Source organism: Phocoena phocoena, chromosome 9, assembly GCF_963924675.1.
Source record: "Phocoena phocoena chromosome 9, mPhoPho1.1, whole genome shotgun sequence".
Lineage (NCBI taxonomy): Eukaryota > Metazoa > Chordata > Mammalia > Artiodactyla > Phocoenidae > Phocoena > Phocoena phocoena.
Window position 1 is genome coordinate 57,192,934 of NC_089227.1, and position 16,527 is coordinate 57,209,460.

A 16,527-nucleotide genomic window follows, 5' to 3' on the forward strand; every position below is an offset into this window, starting at 1 on the left:
TCCCAAGTTTCAAAGTGACCGAACAGTGACACCGTGCGCATTTTGTTTCTTATTAATCTTACGCATTGACAGTCTTTGTTAAATCACAAGGCGCGCCCTTCACCAGCCGACATTTTCATATTTGTTAGACGCGCTGACCTGAAGTTCACCTCGGCCTTGGACTTTGTGCCTCTAAAAGGTCTATACCATGTCTTTTAGAGAGTGGGTGCTTTGCCCAGGTCACTCCTTCTCAGGGAAAACCAAGGCGCGGGGAGCAAAGGAAATGTAAACGTTATGGAATGTATTGACTGTATTTGTCCTTTGTTCTCTAGAGCGAGAGTCCCCCAGACTGACTGTTCGCTGTCTGAAGCACGTCTCTGGAGGGCACGGGAGAAGGACTGAATTTCAAAATGCCTGATGGTGGCATTTGAGGGCTTCCCCCACCTACAGTCGGCATAGGATTTTAGAGAAGCAATACTTTATCAGCCATTTGACCAATTAACTGTTTGGGGGTAATTTCCTTATAGAAGTTTATACTAATGAACACAACCCAGGCATAAGGCATATGAAATTCATATCCGGATTAGACATGAATTTTAACCAGGATTGTGTGAGAGGCCTAAAGATTAAAGTCCTCCAAATAAAGAAAGTAAGCACTCTAAAAGCAATAACTTCTGCAGGTACATTTTCTTTGAGTTGAAAAACTAGCTAAGAGGTGTCTGTGATTATTGAAGCTGACACGTTCCTAAGGTGTGGCGCGTTTTTAACCAATAACACAATAACAGGGTTTTGTCAAAGAGACGCATAATTGTCTTGGTGACTAATGGGGGGGTTTTCCGTTTTCTTCATTTCACTGGCCCAGATGTGGTGAAGTGTTCGCTGCTGTAACAGCAGTCACCACAGTTGTTCCTTTTCTTCTGTTCTCATCTGGCACACCCCCATTTGGCTTCAAGCTCTTGGCCAGAGTGAAAACTTTACACATCGCACAGTGAAAGCAACCTGACTACTTCCACAAAGGCAGTGTTTGGGAAATATTTGCTCTTACCCCTGAACATACCTGGCACCAGCAAATCTAATCAAGCAGACTATAGTGGGATGATCTTAAATGTCCCTGCAAGGGTCTACATTTTGAGTAGTTGAATTAGTTTATCTCTAAAATTAAAGGAAAAACCTAGAAAAAAATGTCACCTTTCTCTTCTCTGTTTCCCTACACGAATTACTTGAAGATCAATACACAGAAAAGGAAAATATGTCCCCCAGAAAATAGATGCTAACGGTACCAACACTTAACGTTAATATAGGTGCGTGAAAAATAAAATATTGTTTAGCTCTCCAGTTGCAGTGCACACACAAGGCATGGTTCCAGTAGGCTTCCCTCCTCACACACTATTCCCTTTCTTTTCTACTCTCCCGCCCTCCCTCCTTAGCTTGCTTCCCCTCTCCTTGGCTTTCATTCCAAATGTATTTTTCAAGAGTATTTTCTGGAGAATAGAAGTCTGTCACTGCGGTCTTGAGAAGAGGTCTGGCATTTGTGGATTCTACCTTCCTGCTCAAATGGTGTATTCTTTACAGTTTATTCACCCATAGATTGTAGCATTTCTCTTACATTCAGTGTAGGGTTCACAATAAACATAATGAAAAACTTTCAACAACAGGAATATTTTCCTGGTACCAATAAGCATTTTCTCACTGGTGGAGGGGGTAGAGGAATCCTGCCCCTTTCCGGAGGGTTTCCACTTCCTTTCTCCCCTTCCCAGCTCTTTGCATTTAGTGGGTGGCAGTTTCGGAAAAAGCATTCTGTCCTTGAAAATTGCAAAGGATACACTTAGCAAGAAGTGCCTGTGTTTGCCCTTGTTCTCACACACTTTAGGGATCATTAAAGGTACTAAAAAGGAAAAAAACTGGCCAATCAAAATCACAGTTTTCAAATAAAGGAAGTTTCCTGCCCGATCTCTTTCCTTTGAAGGTATGATGGAACATTGGCAACTTGCTACATTATTTCTAAAGGTCCACTGATGAGTTTTGAGCTTTTTTATTTTGTGACAAACGCACAAACAGACTCCTGGTTCTCCAGCATCTAGGGTGTTGGTGCTTCAATAATCTATGCCTATTTACCTGCTGCTATTCCCTTAGAATGGGAGCGATAATTCAAGATGAAATACAGCATGTATTAGTCTTGAAAAGAGGAATTTTCTATCCTTTTCTTCGTAATTGAGGTCATTCAACCACTAGGGTTCACCTGGAGTCCATACCGTGATACACGCGTCACTCTGAGCCATTTTATCTTTTGTGCTGATAGTCAAGATCACAACTCTAACATTGACATCAAACTCTGTCTGGGCAGATGACGAAGAGCGCTGCACAACGTAAACTTTTGACCCTCAACTTTTTGACCTGCAGTTACAACCACAAAGATACACAAAGCTGTGCCTCTTCTTTCAAGGGGAAGCCCCCCAGCCCAGGAGCTCAGGGATGCCCTGCTTCTGCCACTGCCTTTTGGAGTAAGAGGGTGAATTGGATATTTTTGTGTGTTTGTGACTGTATTTCCTGTCAAATCAGCCTCCTACCTCCTTTTGTCATCACTTAAATAGGAATGAGATTATTTTAAAATCACTCATCATTACGTCTACAAGGAACATTTGGAGTAGGAGGCTTTTGCGAGGGGAACCTCGTAAAAAGCGAAAGAAAAGAAAAGACGGGGAGAAAGCAGGCAATGGAAGTGGGAGACTTTTCCTTTATTTAAAAATAAAGACGCAGCCCTAATTGTTGGGAAAGCTGGCCCAGGCAGGAGAGTTGACTGTGAACTTGTACTAAAGCGTGCTCTGCTGGCGATTCCTAGGGTGTGCAGATTTATCTTCTCTGCATTTACTTAACCCGGCAGTGAACTGAACGGGCGTCATTTGTTAGGCGATGACAGATTTCACCTCCAGCAAGGGCTGCTTCACAAAATCGCAATAATTACCCAATAACCTTCATAACAAATATTATTATTGAAAAGACCGGTTTGTGGGGAAGAGAACTGGTGGGAGAAAGGCAGCTTTCTTTGCAAAAAAACACCAAATAAAACCGTCCTAGGCAGATCTTTCGGTTCTGGGGTTTAGAGTGGCTAGGACTGTGGCTCCCCTCTCCTATGTGGGTGGGAGCCTAGGCAGACCCCCTCAGCCCTGTCTGGAAGCCCCGATTATAGTTTTGTCATTGTCTAGAAAGAAATTCTGCCTTAGAAGCCAAAGGGATGCGCCCACAACGTTCTGCACTCTCCACGATGGGCAAACCTCAGACAGACTCCAGAGCGAAGGTGGGGGAGAGGCTTTGCAGGGCATCTTTCAAGCTAAAAGGATTGTTTTCCTCTTTAATAGCCTATCTTTCAAGATGTAATTTGCTCTCCCCTCACTAGTTGTTTGGATATAATACTCTTCACATCTCAACAAATGAACATGACTCCGTTTCTGGTAGAAAATTCTGTCTTGCTCTCCCAGAGCTGCCAACAATGAAGCGGGGGAAAGAACAGGGGGGAAAAAAGGAATCTTGGCATAAGGTTGTGAAATTAGAGCATGGAAACCCTAACAAACCCCTAAGTAAGTGTGACCAGAAGCTTCCTATTATATTTATAGTTCAGGAAATATTGTCTCTTCAGCTTGTAGAAACAAACGGGCCCTGGCACATTTCGGATGCCTTCTCCTTTTACAAAGCTAGGAGCACAGACAAACACTTCTGCCACCAGCTGAGGCTAGATGTCTTCATAAAGCCCTTAGTGACAGAGATTTTTTTTCCTAAGTAAGTTCCTCTGCAAAAGCAACCCAAAAGAACGCACGAGAAAAAAAATAACTTATCTACAAAATGAGCAGATAACCAGCCATCCTCCTTACTATGCTTCCTATGAAAATAGGAAGAGAGAAAAAAATTCCTCCAATAACGCTCACATAGGTCTGACTGGATGCTGTATTTTTTTAAAGTCAGTTAACCGCATGTGAGTTGGCCTGCCGTCTTAAACTCTAAAGTTTTATGATGATTACAACAGACAGAAATAAGCAAGCTGACAATATTTATAGCCTGTAATTTTTTTAATGCTTGGGAAAGATTCCCCCATATTGTGTGATTCTAATCCAAGAAACTTTCTGCCCATTCCCATACCCAGAGTGGGACGTGACCACAGAGGTGGTGTGGACACTTCGTCCAGGCATGTTACTCAAATGAACCTGCCAGCAGCCCTATCACTCTTTTTTTCTGCCACTAATTTTAGTCACCAAGAAGTCACTCAATCAAGATCACCAAATGAATAACTAAAATAAAACCTTAACCCAGTATTTTCCAGTAAAGAATCCGAAACTCAGAGCAGCAGAAGAAAGACTCCAGAATTCTCACAGACATCTAAAATAATAAAAGAGAACCCAAATAAAGTTTATATTCTGGGTGCCACTAAGATGCAGACACATCTTCCTGAGTGCTGAACTGCTCTCAGGAAATGCTCACTTTAACAGGTTACACAAAACGACCTCAGGGATTCGCCTTGCCACTTATTCAAGAGGAGTGGGACTTGTGGGAGGGTTTCGATTTTTCAAAAAACTTCCCAGGTTTTGCTTTCTGAACCTCTGACTTTGGGGACATCTGTTGGACTTATGTTGAGTGTAAGTGGCCTCTGCACAATAAAGTTTGTGGAAATTCCAACTCTACACTTTAAATGTTTTCACTTTAAGGACTTAATAAATATCTTTACCAGTTAGCACTTGCAGAAAACCACCTAGCTAGCTCCTAAGGAGAAAAGCATTTGGAGACAGAAGATCCCATTTTTTGTTTCATTTCTGAGTTGGAGGATTTGGCTTAGTTCTTCATACAGGATGGGGGAAATCTGCTAGATCCCTTGTGGGTACCCATTCAGAGAAAGACCCCCAGGGCAGGCCACAGTGTCCCTAGTCATGGCTTTGCCACTGAAGAATGTAGAGGGTTGGGGCCAGAAAGGGTGGCTGAGACCAAGCTGGAATTGTACCTAGGAAATATCTATCTCACCCATTGGTGCAATATTGGGGACTGTTTTGGAAATCATAGATTATGTAAATTTCCTGGGATCAAACAGAAAGAGCAACTAACAAAAGAAAGGCGGAAATCTCCTACTGACAAACGACCTATTTCTTCCCTAAACTACCCTTTATGATGTGTGTGGAAAAACAACCTAATGGTCCTGGGGACTTTTAAGTTGGACATTGAAGACACCTCGATTTCCCCCCAAACTTCAGGGCACAGTTTGGAAGAAAGAATTTGCCTGTATATTGAGGGGGAATAAATTAATCTTTAGTGCTATCTAGGGAGATGCCTAAGTTGCCTTTTGAGGGTCCTGTGCATAGATTTAAAATTCTACAAAAGGAGAGAGGAAAAGGAAAGAAGAAGAAAGGCAAGGCAGAAGAAAAGAAAGCGCTGTAACGCCTTTCATTTAGCTTGGGGATTCAAAGACTGAAGTTAAATCCGGCCATAAAGTTTATTGCTTCAGACTCACAGGCTGGTGAGAACAGTCCCACCGAAATAAAAAGAACGTGCAGGCAAACAAGGTTCAGGGCCTGGTCCCTGGTGCGGGGGAGGGGGTGCTGAGCCCTCCCCCGCAAGGTGGGGACCCGCGGTCCCCAGCGTCCCGCGGGCGCCAGCGGCCTGGGCTCGGCCTGGCGACCCAGGGGCCCAGCCTAGAGGTGCCGCCCGCACCCGGCCGGCCTCTGCACCCTCGGGCTCTCCCGATCCAGCCTGCGACCCGGCCCCAAAGGCCGCCACCTCTGTTCAGTGCTGCCAAATGACCCCGGCCCGCGGAGACGTATTGCCACAGCCCCGTCAGAAATCCCGCCGGCGTACGCCTCGGCCCTGCCCGGGCCTTTCTTTCAAACTCCCCAGCGCGCCCCAGCGCAGCGCGGCCTCGGCGCCCGCAGCCGGCGCCACCCCCCCACCCGGCTCCCAGCCCCCACCCAGGGCTCCGCAGACCCTGCAGAGCCCGGCCCTCCAGCCCCGGGATGGGGGCGGCCCTGCCCGGTCTCCGCATGCAGGCCTACTCGCACACAAAAATCATCTTTTTTGCACGCCGGCGAGAGCAGCGGAAGTCATTAACATCCGCGCTGGTGCAGCAATTAAAGTTAGGCCGAGGGATGCGGCGCGGCCACAGGCGCTCTGCACCGTGGTGCCTCCGAAAGCTGGCTCTTGGCGTTCCTAATTTGGGCAGAGGAAAGTTTGCTCTCCCCTTTGGAATTCCGAGGCAACCTCAGAGTTATTGAACCAGAGAGAGAGAGAGAGAGAGAAAGATCCAGAAAGAAAGTTTTCAGAGTACAAATAAACTTGAAAGCGCTCAGGGGGCGAGCTTACCTTAACTCGGAGGGAGCCATTTTTTCAGAGTTTTGAGAGACTTGTGGTCTGGACACTTCTGGACCTAAAATTGACAATTTGAATGACCAGGTGGCACACGTAGCCTGCAAAAGAGTCAAATGGAGTCCAGCGTCAGTGAGATTATATGTTATGTGGTATATAATGTTGGATGTCAACTCCCCAAAACCATAAAACTTACTTTAATGGCCCCACGTGACGTTTTATAGCCAGTGAGCCGATCTGTCTGTGCTATGGATGATTTTACGATCTAATTCATAGACAAAACCCTATTCATTTGGCACCCAAATGTCATATAGCCGGAACTGGGGCTTATAAAGTTTACTGTTTTATAACTTTTTAAAGGAAAGACGGCATCAGTGTAAGCAGTCGGTAAATGTGCAAATCTCTAGTTGCGCTTTAGCTGCTCTGAGGAGTTTCCCGATCGAGCTAGGATGGGGTAAGTACCTTCCATTTGTAGCAAATTAATTATAGCAAAAGAAGCCAACTGGGTTCAGGAGGGCGAGGAGTGGGAAAGGGTGCCTGGCTGGGTTAATGGCAGAGGGTCTGGGGGCCACAACTTGACATAGCAGCCTCTTCAGCAAGTGGAGGCCTAGGATGGCCTTAGGAGAGAAGCGGCATCTGTGTGGGCCCCCGAGGGCCACTAACAAAGCCCTGGGCTTTTTCTCCTTTCTCTATCTTCCTCTCTTTTTCGTACCCATCAAGTTAACCTGGTTTTCTCAGAGATGGGCAGGTTGGACTCAGGCTTTGCAACCACCTAAAGCTTTTCCACCTTCCGCCCTGAACTCTCTGATGGGTCAGTTAGGGAGGCCACGGGTCAGGGTGTTGGTCTGAGGTCCCCTTGCACAGGCAGACTGCTCAGGTAGCCTCAGACTCACTGCCTCCCAGCACTGGACAGACAGAAGAGCAAAAAGAGCCACTTGCTATTTGGCACAAACCAGACCAAGAGAACTTACAATAGAAAGTTTATTTTTTGTTTCCAGTCAGTATTTTTTCCTTAAAAACAAATACAAAAAAAAAAAAAAAAAAAGCTGATCACAGTTTGCTTAAACAGCCAGACTTGGACAATATTTGTAACTTTGTTCACAAAAACATACATCACTGAAGCTGCGCTTATAAGAGCCACTTCCAGAGTTCGTGCAAAGGGTCCTACAAAGGCACGCAGGGACACACCGCTCAGAGTCACAGTTTTCATCACAGAGTCACTAGTCACTACACGTCGAACAAGTTAAGTTGTGTCTCATCAAGTCACCTCTACAACAGCATTAATTACGCAAGGAATATAGGTAGTTTGAATAAAAATATCTTTAACAGCTTGGAGCTATTGAGACAGGAACACTTCCACTCACATGCACAGTTAAACAACTGGAGTGCAACACACAACATTGGCACTAAACGAGGTCGAAGGGGGACTTTTTTGTGTTTTTTTTTCTCTTTTCTTTTTTTGTCATAGTTACTTCAAGTAACACAGCTTGCTTCATATAAATAAGTTAAAACATCTATTTTTTTTTCAAGACAAAGCCATTCAGGACAAAGAAATGAAGAGAAAGCAGATCTACTTATACAGGCGCTATAATGGCAATAAACAGGCTCATGATTAAAAGATGAATTAGGGCAACGATAACAGGGCTTCTTCACAGAAGGAACACAAGGGAGTTTCAGAAAGTCACCTTAGGACTGACACTACGCGGGACCCGGCTAATACTGCTCAGTACTTTAAATGCTCAAATACTCAGGGGCGGAAGGCCCCTCCCGCCGCCGCCATGCTCATGCTTTTCAGCTTATTATCTTTTTTCCACTTCATTCTCCGGTTTTGGAACCAGATTTTAATTTGTCTCTCGGAGAGGCAAAGAGCATGTGCTATTTCAATCCTTCTTCGGCGGGTCAGATAGCGGTTGAAATGGAACTCCTTCTCCAGCTCCAGGGTCTGGTAGCGCGTGTAGGCCGTTCGGGCCCTTTTGCCTTCCGGGCCGCCTATGTTGTCTGCAACAGAAAAGTCAGCGGTTTAGCCACCCACTCCTCAGCCTCTGGCTACCAAAGTCCGCCAGCTGGACCAGCCAGGGTCCTGAACAGGGGAGAAAAGCTCAACAAGTCTCCCTCCTCACTCACCCACCCACCCCTCCCGAATTTCCTTCCCTCTTCCTTTCTAGAGAGAAAACAATAAGATTTGGACTCTGGGAACAATCGGCCCATCCGAAGCTGGAGCCGCGTCCCGGACGATCCCCCGGCTTTCCCTCGCCCCTCTCTTGCCCTCTGGCCCTGCCCCTGGCGCCCTGAGGCTGGACACAGCCCTCAAAGGCTGCCCACCACCCAGAAACCCACCAAAGCAAGGCCCTTTTCTGTGCGCCCAAGTAGCCTCCAGATCACCCTCCCTTAAAGTTCCAGCCCCGCGAGCCGCCTCCTCTTCCAGCCTGCACGCTTGGGGCGCCTGCTTTCTTTTTCTTCCCTTTCCTTTCCTGCTCTCCCTCCTGCCCCCAAACTTCAGAATCCCGCCGGCTCTCGCCTCGATTATTCCCCCCACCAAGCCCCTTTTCGGGGACTCTAATTAGTAACGCTGTTTCCCCAGCGTAGCCCTCCTCATAAATTATCAGTCCTGACAAGCCCGATTCACGGCCCCTACTGCCATCCTCTACCTCTCTGCGCCTTGCTCGGCTGGCCTGACCCATGAGCGCGTTCCGAGGCGCTGGGGTTGGATATGTTTTTTTTTTCCTTTCCCCCCTTTTCAACGTCTAAACTTGGCTAGCCAGCGGCCTCTTTCCCCTCATTTGTGAGCGCTGGGCGCTGCAGAAAAGAGAAGGAGGAAGAAGGAAGGCAGGGGAAGGAGAACGGCGGGGAGAGGCTCCACAGGGCTGGGAGAGGCGAAACCAGGACAGTGACGGGGAGAGAGAGGGCGGTAAAGGAGAGTGGGGGGGGGGGGACCGAGAGCCGCGCCCCCGCGGCCGCGTGGATTTAGGAAAAGACTGGCTTTACCATGACTTATGTGCAGCTTGCGCATCCAAGGGTAGATCTGGGGTTGGGCGGGCGGCGCCGGGCTCGGCTCGCTCTGAGCGCTCGCCTGCTCGCTGCTGGCGGGGGCGTCCTCCTCGGCTCCGGACGCCGTGCCAACCCCCTCTCTGCTGCTGATGTGGGTGCTGCCGGCGTTGGCCGAGGCGCCGCTGGAGTTGCCCAGGGAGTTTTTCCCGCCGTGGTGGCTGTCGCTGCCGGGCGAAGGGGCCACGGCAGAGCAGGGCAGCGGGTCGGGCGGAGGCGAGTGCGTGGACGTGGCAGGCTGGCTGTACCTGGGCTCGGCGGGCGCCGCGCTGGCGCTGGCCGCGTAGCTGCGGGCGCGCTCCCCGGAGCCAAAGTGGCCGGAGCCCGAGCGGCCGACGCTGAGATCCATGCCATTGTAGCCGTAGCCGTACCTGCCGGAGTGCATGCTCGCCGAGTCCCTGAATTGCTCGCTCACGGAACTATGATCTCCATAATTATGCAACTGGTAGTCCGGGCCATTTGGATAGCGACCGCAAAATGAGTTTACAAAATAAGAGCTCATTTGTTTTTTGATATGTGTGCTTGATTTGTGGCTCGCGGTCGTTTGTGCGTCTATAGCACCCTTGCACAATTTATGATGAATTATGGAAATGACTGGGACATGTACTTGGTTCCCTCCTACGTAGGCACCCAAATATGGGGTACGACTTCGAATCACGTGCTTTTGTTGTCCAGTCGTAAATCCTGCCTGATGACCTCTAGAGGTAAACTCGGGCACTAATGGGGGAGTTGGGTGGAGGCGAGAGGACTGGCGCGCGCGCCCCAGGCGCGTGCCCGCCACTCGCCGCCGTCGTTCAGTCGGACTCGAGCGCCACCCGCTGGAGGCAGGGCGCATCCCTCCGCTTCCGACCCGGGGCTGCAAGGGCCGGGGTCGAATTGAGGTTACAGCCCATTATGGCAAAATTATTGCATTTCCCTCGCAGTTCCATTAGGATGTACCAATTGTGAGGCCGTCAGCTGCCGATCGCGTGCCCGGCGAGGATGCAGAGGACTGAGGGGAGATGGTGACTTGGATTTTATTTACAACAACTTTATTTCCCTGCTGTGCAGCCCCTCTTATTTTTGTGTCGAGGTTGGGGTCGGTTCTGACCGTCGTGCCGGCAGCTCTGAAATTTGAAAATACAGATATCACCTTCGGGGAAGAGGGGGAGGCCATTTAGCCAATTGGAGAAATAAATCCTACCCGCAGCAGCAGCTACAATTACGGCTCTGTTTTTGCGAGCGCATGAGGGACAGTGTCCCTGCCGCTCTTAAATGACAGGCGTCTATTAAAGATAGCTTTTGTGTAGCGTTTCTCCGAGGCGAGGTCAAATTCCATACACTTTTATAGCCGGAGTCGATTTTTCTTTCGTGTAAATATGGTTTTCGTGTCATTAGTTTGCTATTTGATTTGCTATAAGTATCCAGCCTGGAGAGTCTTCACCACCGGGTCACTTTCCTCTAGCCAACCGGGCCCCAAGTCGGAGGGTTCTCCGTGAACCCAGCGAGTGGGCCCAGGCTCCCCGCAGCCACAGAAGCTGCTTGGGCCTGGGGATTCGTGGGCCGAGTTATTAGGGTTTTGTTTAGACCTCCAGAAGTAAAATGAGGACGCTAATGAAAGCATTTTGTGGCAGTGCCTAGTACCTCCGTAGTTATCTTCCTGGGTTCTGAAAGACGAAAGTAAATCACAAATATAGCTTAAAGTTGGGTGTGGGGGGAGGTGTCCCCGCTGGAGAGGTCAGGCGTCTCAGGCGCCCCTGGCACATTTGGAAACCAGGACTCTTGCCGCTCCCATAGCCCTGGGCTGCATCCTTAGGTCCTGAAAGCTGTTGTGGTGGTAGCGTCGGCCCTGTTGGAGGCGGGGAGCCGGAATCCGGAGCTCGGGGAGCCCAGTCATTCCCAGGGCTGCAAGATTCCACCCGCGCCCAGGTTGGCTCGGCTGGGCTGAGGCTGCTTCTCTTCCAAGGACGGTTGCGCGCTGGGCCGAGAGACAAGGCTCTCTCGGGCCCCCTTTGTTCCTCGCGCTTCTTCCTTTCTGGGGGCGGCCTGGGAGGCCTCGGCAGAGCTGGGGCCCCAGACTTTAGGCTCCCTCTTCCCAGTGGCCAGAGTTGATTTGGTGATGCCCTCCGGGACTTGGTGGCGAGGAACCGAGGCGGAAACGCCCAGACACCAAAGGGGGCTCGGCCCCGGGTTCTTTCCTCTCCAGCAACCCCGGGACCCGAGCTCAGGGGCGTGCAGAGGCGCTAACACAAGAGCCGGGGACCGATTGGGGCGCGCCCTGAGACCCGGAGCGGGCTTGGGCAGGCTTGGAGAGCGGGATTGCGTGTGCAGTGCGCCTCGCTCTACTGCTGGGATTGGCTGTGTGTGAGGTTTTTTTTTTTTTTTCTTGTAAGAAATAAATGCTCAGACGTTTGCAAAGCGCCGGGCTCCCCTGAAGCTGCGAAAGCCCCCCGGATGGGAGCAGGCGGGAAGAAAAGTTGGGGAGTAGGCGAAGGCAAGGGGGCAAAGCCGAGGGAGATTGCGGCGCGGGCCTGGTCCCTGCCCAGGCGTCTACTCGCCCGCTTTTGCCTCAGCGTCCTCCCCGCTGGGTTGTGTGGAATTGATGAGTTTATTTTCCTTTTTCCACTTCATGCGGCGGTTCTGGAACCAGATCTTGATCTGGCGCTCGGTGAGGCAGAGCGCATTGGCGATCTCGATGCGGCGGCGCCGCGTCAGGTAGCGGTTGAAGTGGAACTCCTTCTCCAGCTCCAGCGTCTGGTAGCGCGTGTAGGTCTGGCGGCCTCGGCGCCCGTGACTCCCGTACACAGCACCTGCGGTCAGAAATGGCCGGGCGCCGGTAAGCCAGGATCCGGGCAGCCAGACCAGTCAGCCCCACGCCCCACGCCCCGGTCTCGGGGCTGAAAACCACCCGCCTCTCCCACTATGTCTGGGGCCGAAAGTGGGCTGGATGGGAGAAGATTATTTCATACCAAGCGAGATGTGTTCCACCTAAAACGACTTGGGGTGGGAAATTATTGTTTTTGAAAAATCTGCTCTGTAAAAAAAATTACAAGCAAAAGAATAGAACAGCATTCTTAGATCGGGGTACCTAAGCCTGTTTTGTGGGAGTAGAGTGTGTGTGTCTGGGAATGGTGGGTATGGAACCCTGTGAGTAGGGTAGACACTCCGAATTCACACACGGACCTCTGTGAAGATGTTACTTTGGCCAGCCATGTCAGGACACAATATGCTTTTTTAAAAAAAATTAAATGGTGAGCCCTCTCAAATCTTTGCAAATGCCTTCCAATTGTATGGCCCTTCTGAGAAACGCAGAGCTCTTGAAAACACAAGTGGATTTTAAAGCAAAAGACTGTAAGTTGAAAAATCCGCATTAGCCTCTGTCCTTCTCCAAGGATTCCCTGTAGATTTTTTGGAAACCAGGAGCAAAGAGATGGAGCTATGGGCCACCTGGGGTTTCTGGAATGAAGGACTGTGATGGGCTATCTGTTCTAGTGCCAAAGGAACCCATGGGTGGGGGGCTCCCCCAAAGCTGGGTGTATGAGACACAGGCAGGGCCTCAGAAGGAGGCAGAAGTTGGCTGTGAGTGAACAGCTGAGTGGAAGGGGGAGGGGAGGGAGGAGAGAGAGGAAAAATCCTGAGGCTGAGGATGTGGCCCTCCAAGGCTTTGGGGAGACACTGCAAGGGGCCAAATGAGGGCCTTTATCTAGATGCGTTTCTGAAGGGCAGAAAGGTGAGGGGGTTGGGAGGGAAAGGGGAGTTCTCAGGATGGGTGCAGAAGGCCATCACGGCTTGGGGATCTGAGCAGGGTGTTACCAGCGTGCAGTGAGGGCAGGCGCTCTCTCCCATCCAGCCTTGCTCTCTCTTCAGGTTGCCCCTGTCACTGGGTCTCACACAGCATGGCAGTGAGCCCCCCACACGCTCCCTAAGTTGTCACCTTACATGGACACTAGTGCCCCGCCTTCGTGCTCCCACAGCTTGATTGCCCCATTGGGAATGGGTTGGATTTTTTATTTTTTAAAATCTCTTTTTAAAAACCCAAAGAAACTTTGTTCATTCTTTCCTTTCTTTCTATTTCCTCTTTCTACTCTCTCTGTCTCCTCCTTCCTTCCTTCTTTCCCTGCCTCCTTCCCCCTCTCCCTCCACTCTCTTGAGGGGCTGCAGGGAAACACCTTACCCGCGCAGGAGTTCATCCGCTGCATCCAGGGGTAAACAGGACTCGTGTACTTCCGGTCGGTGCCTTCGTCATGGAGGGCTTTGCCCGGCACGCTGTTGCTGTCGGGTTTGTACTGCTGCTCGGGAGAAAAGTGCAGGTAGTCCCCGGGGCCCCTTTGCTTGCCACTGCCCGAGGGCGAGGCACCACTGATGTCCTTATCAGAATAGAAACATGAGGCCCCGTACTCGTAGGACGCCCGGTTGCAGGCCAGGACCGAGTTGGACTGTTGGTAGAAACAAGGTGAGGTGTACGTCTTGTCCGGGAGGCTCGACGCCCCGTACGAGGCCGGGAAGGGCCTCAGCGCGTCATAGCCGGCCGGGTAGAGGGGCAGCTGGCCCAAGAAGGAGTCCTGGCCGCTGGGCAGGCTCCCGGGGAAAGTGGGATTCACAAAATAGGAACTCATTTGCGCGCCCCTCTGCAGGACTGTGATTTGTTGTGTATTAGTACATCTGGCTATAACTATTAGTAGTCATCGAACTGGTTTGTTTCTGGATGGCCGAACGCCAAAAGCGACAGCAGCAAATCGCACCAGCTGACGCGGCGGCGGCCAATGGGAGCGAGCGCCGGAGCCCGCTCCCCGGGGACCGCGGCGACCGAGGCAGCAAAGTTACAAACAGCCCCCAGCCCGCTCGCCCGCCGCCCGCCGCCCGCCCGCCGCCCGCCCGGCAGATTAATGGGCGCGCACAGCCAGCCGGCCCGGCTCTCTTCCCGAAAGCCGGTGGCGGGCGAGGCCTGGGCAGGGGCGTGCGGCTCGGGCCGGGGTAGGGGCACCCGCGTCCCGGTTGATGCAAAGACCCGGACCAGGCCCGCTCTTTCCTCCCCCCACCGCACCCCTTTTGCCTTGTTGGATTTTGCTGGGTTTTCTCTCCAAACAGGAAACCTGACAGCCCCGCGCAGGGAGGGGCGGTGACGAGGATGTCTTTGCTCCGGGCCGGCCTGCCCTCCCGGCAGGGCCCTGAGTTTGCCCCTCCCCCTGCACTCCCCTACCCGTCGGTGCGGGCTCCGGAGCTGGAGAAGGGCTCTGAGAAACCAGGCCTTCACCCCTGCTCCTCACTCCTGCGCCTTAGGAATCGATGCATCACCTCCTCCTCTCCTTCCCCACTCCCACCAAGGGCCTGGGTCTCGCCGCCAAGGAGAAAGGCTTATCTCGAGCTGACCAGGACCAGGACGAGGCTAGTCTCTTCCCCCGCAGGCCCCCTACTCCCACATACAACACGTCTCCTTTGAGTCTCCAGAGGCCTCCTTCCAATGGCCAGCGATTGCCTGGTCTCAAAGCACCCCTCACAAGCTGTGAGCCCCGCTCCTGCTGCCTCTGAACCCAGGAACCTAGAGGTCAGAAACCACTGGTTTCAACAAGAAAGGGACCTACAGAGGAGTGGTTGTGAGACTGAGCTCCGAAGCCCTGGGACCTGCTCCCCTTGCCCAAGCCCAACTCGCCAGACTCTCCCTCCGCCTGCCACCCTGATAGCTCAGAGATGAGACAGATCCAGATGTGGAATCTCTGTCCTCATTTCAGACGTGCTGGTGACCCAGGGTCCCTGGCCCAGCCGGGCATAGAGGGCAGCTCCGCGGGCCCAAGGCCGCGGGAATGATGGATGTGCTTGGCTTCTGGGTCACCTGTCCATGGGCTCTGTCCTGGGATGTCCCCTTTCCTGCCCTTTCTGGGACATTTTGGGGGACCTGCCACCCACAGTTGCTCCAGAACCAGAAACAGTTTGTCTCACCAGCTCCAGAAATTCTCTGGATTGCTTTTACTGCAGCCCCAGGCCTGGCCTTCCCCAAACAGGACAGGAAAATCCTGTCCTGGGCTGCGCTCTCTTGCCTGAGGTGTTCCTTTGAGATAGTTGACTTTTATAGCACGTGGATCAATCTCATTTTGTAAATGTGATATCTTTCCAATGGCATTTTTACAACTGTATTTGTTAGGCTTGTAAAACCCCTTGAATTATCTTTAAAATGCTCAGTTCTCTGGAGCCTGAAGAACGATTTATTTATATGATTTGGTTGAATTTCCAGAGGGTGTTTATAAGATCTGTAAAACTGGCAAATGCAGGCTGATGGGGTTCAGGACTTGGGGGGTGTGTGGCAAGGCCCCCCTAGGAATCTGGCAACGACTTCCTTAATCTCTTCCTTGCTTTTCGATTTCTCCCCTCACTTCCCCCAAGGAGAAAACATTGGGAAAGGACTGGGCTATGATTGGCCTCCCCAGAGACTGTGGTGCATCCTCAAAATCGGCTGCTGCCCACCCAGTGGGGGCTGCACCCAGAAGCCTTCTGACTGTGCCCCAATCAGTCGAAGCTGGGAAAGTTTCTTCTTTGCATATATAAATAAGGGCCTGGCAGGAAAGGACATAATTTTAAATTGTCCTCGAATTTCTTTAGGGAAAGGATCTGATAGGTGAAAATGAAAACTCAAGAGTTAAAAATTAAAAAGGGATTTACAAAAAAGTTGTGTTAGAAGAAAATCATGTTTGAGTTGTTGTTTCTTTAACAAGACCGTCAGATGATGGTGATTTCAAGCAAGTTATTGTCATGTAAGATGAAAATGATCATTTGGAGATGTTCATAAATGTTTACATTCATAATTTCTGCTTCATTCCTCCAGGTCCCACACGGTGTTGGGGCTGGTGGTAGTTTACTACTGTTATTAGTATTTGTTATGGTTTGACCCGGATTCTCGATTTAATCATTGTCCCAGTCAACGAAAGAATTTGATTTCTCAGCTAAGAGTCAAAAAACAGTATATTTCTAGCTTCTATAGAAACTAAGATGGAAAAAATATATTAAACTGAAATCTCTACGTGTTAGCCAAGGCTGGTACATATCATGTTGACAGCCGTCCAATTTATTTCTCCAAGCAGCATTAGGTGCATATATATATAAATATATATATATGTATGAATATATATGTGTGTGTGTGTGTGTGTGTGTGTGTGTGTATATATATATATATATATATATATATATGAAGAGAGA

At 50.4% G+C, this 16,527-nt stretch overlaps 3 protein-coding genes across 3 annotated transcripts in view; all 3 read right to left on the bottom strand.

Moving 5' to 3' along the window:
- The window catches only part of HOXA3 (homeobox A3), a 33,956-nt gene extending 27,575 nt beyond the window's left edge, over positions 1-6,381 (bottom strand). The window contains exon 1 of the mRNA XM_065883369.1: positions 6,313-6,381. The gene's annotated coding sequence lies outside the window, so the exon portion shown is untranslated. The remainder of the gene's footprint in view (positions 1-6,312) is intronic.
- An 897-nt stretch (positions 6,382-7,278) lies between these two features.
- Positions 7,279-10,487, bottom strand: HOXA5 (homeobox A5). Its single transcript, XM_065883752.1, has 2 exons — positions 9,301-10,487; positions 7,279-8,313 (listed from the first exon to the last, which is right to left on the bottom strand). The coding sequence occupies exons 1-2, from the start codon at positions 10,193-10,195 to the stop codon at positions 8,063-8,065; spliced, it is 1,146 nt and encodes a 381-aa protein (XP_065739824.1). The 5' UTR covers positions 10,196-10,487; the 3' UTR covers positions 7,279-8,062.
- A 1,402-nt stretch (positions 10,488-11,889) lies between these two features.
- On the bottom strand, positions 11,890-13,955 carry HOXA6 (homeobox A6). Its single transcript, XM_065883370.1, has 2 exons — positions 13,514-13,955; positions 11,890-12,149 (listed from the first exon to the last, which is right to left on the bottom strand). The coding sequence occupies exons 1-2, from the start codon at positions 13,953-13,955 to the stop codon at positions 11,890-11,892; spliced, it is 702 nt and encodes a 233-aa protein (XP_065739442.1).
- Between the last annotated feature and the right edge of the window lie 2,572 nt (positions 13,956-16,527).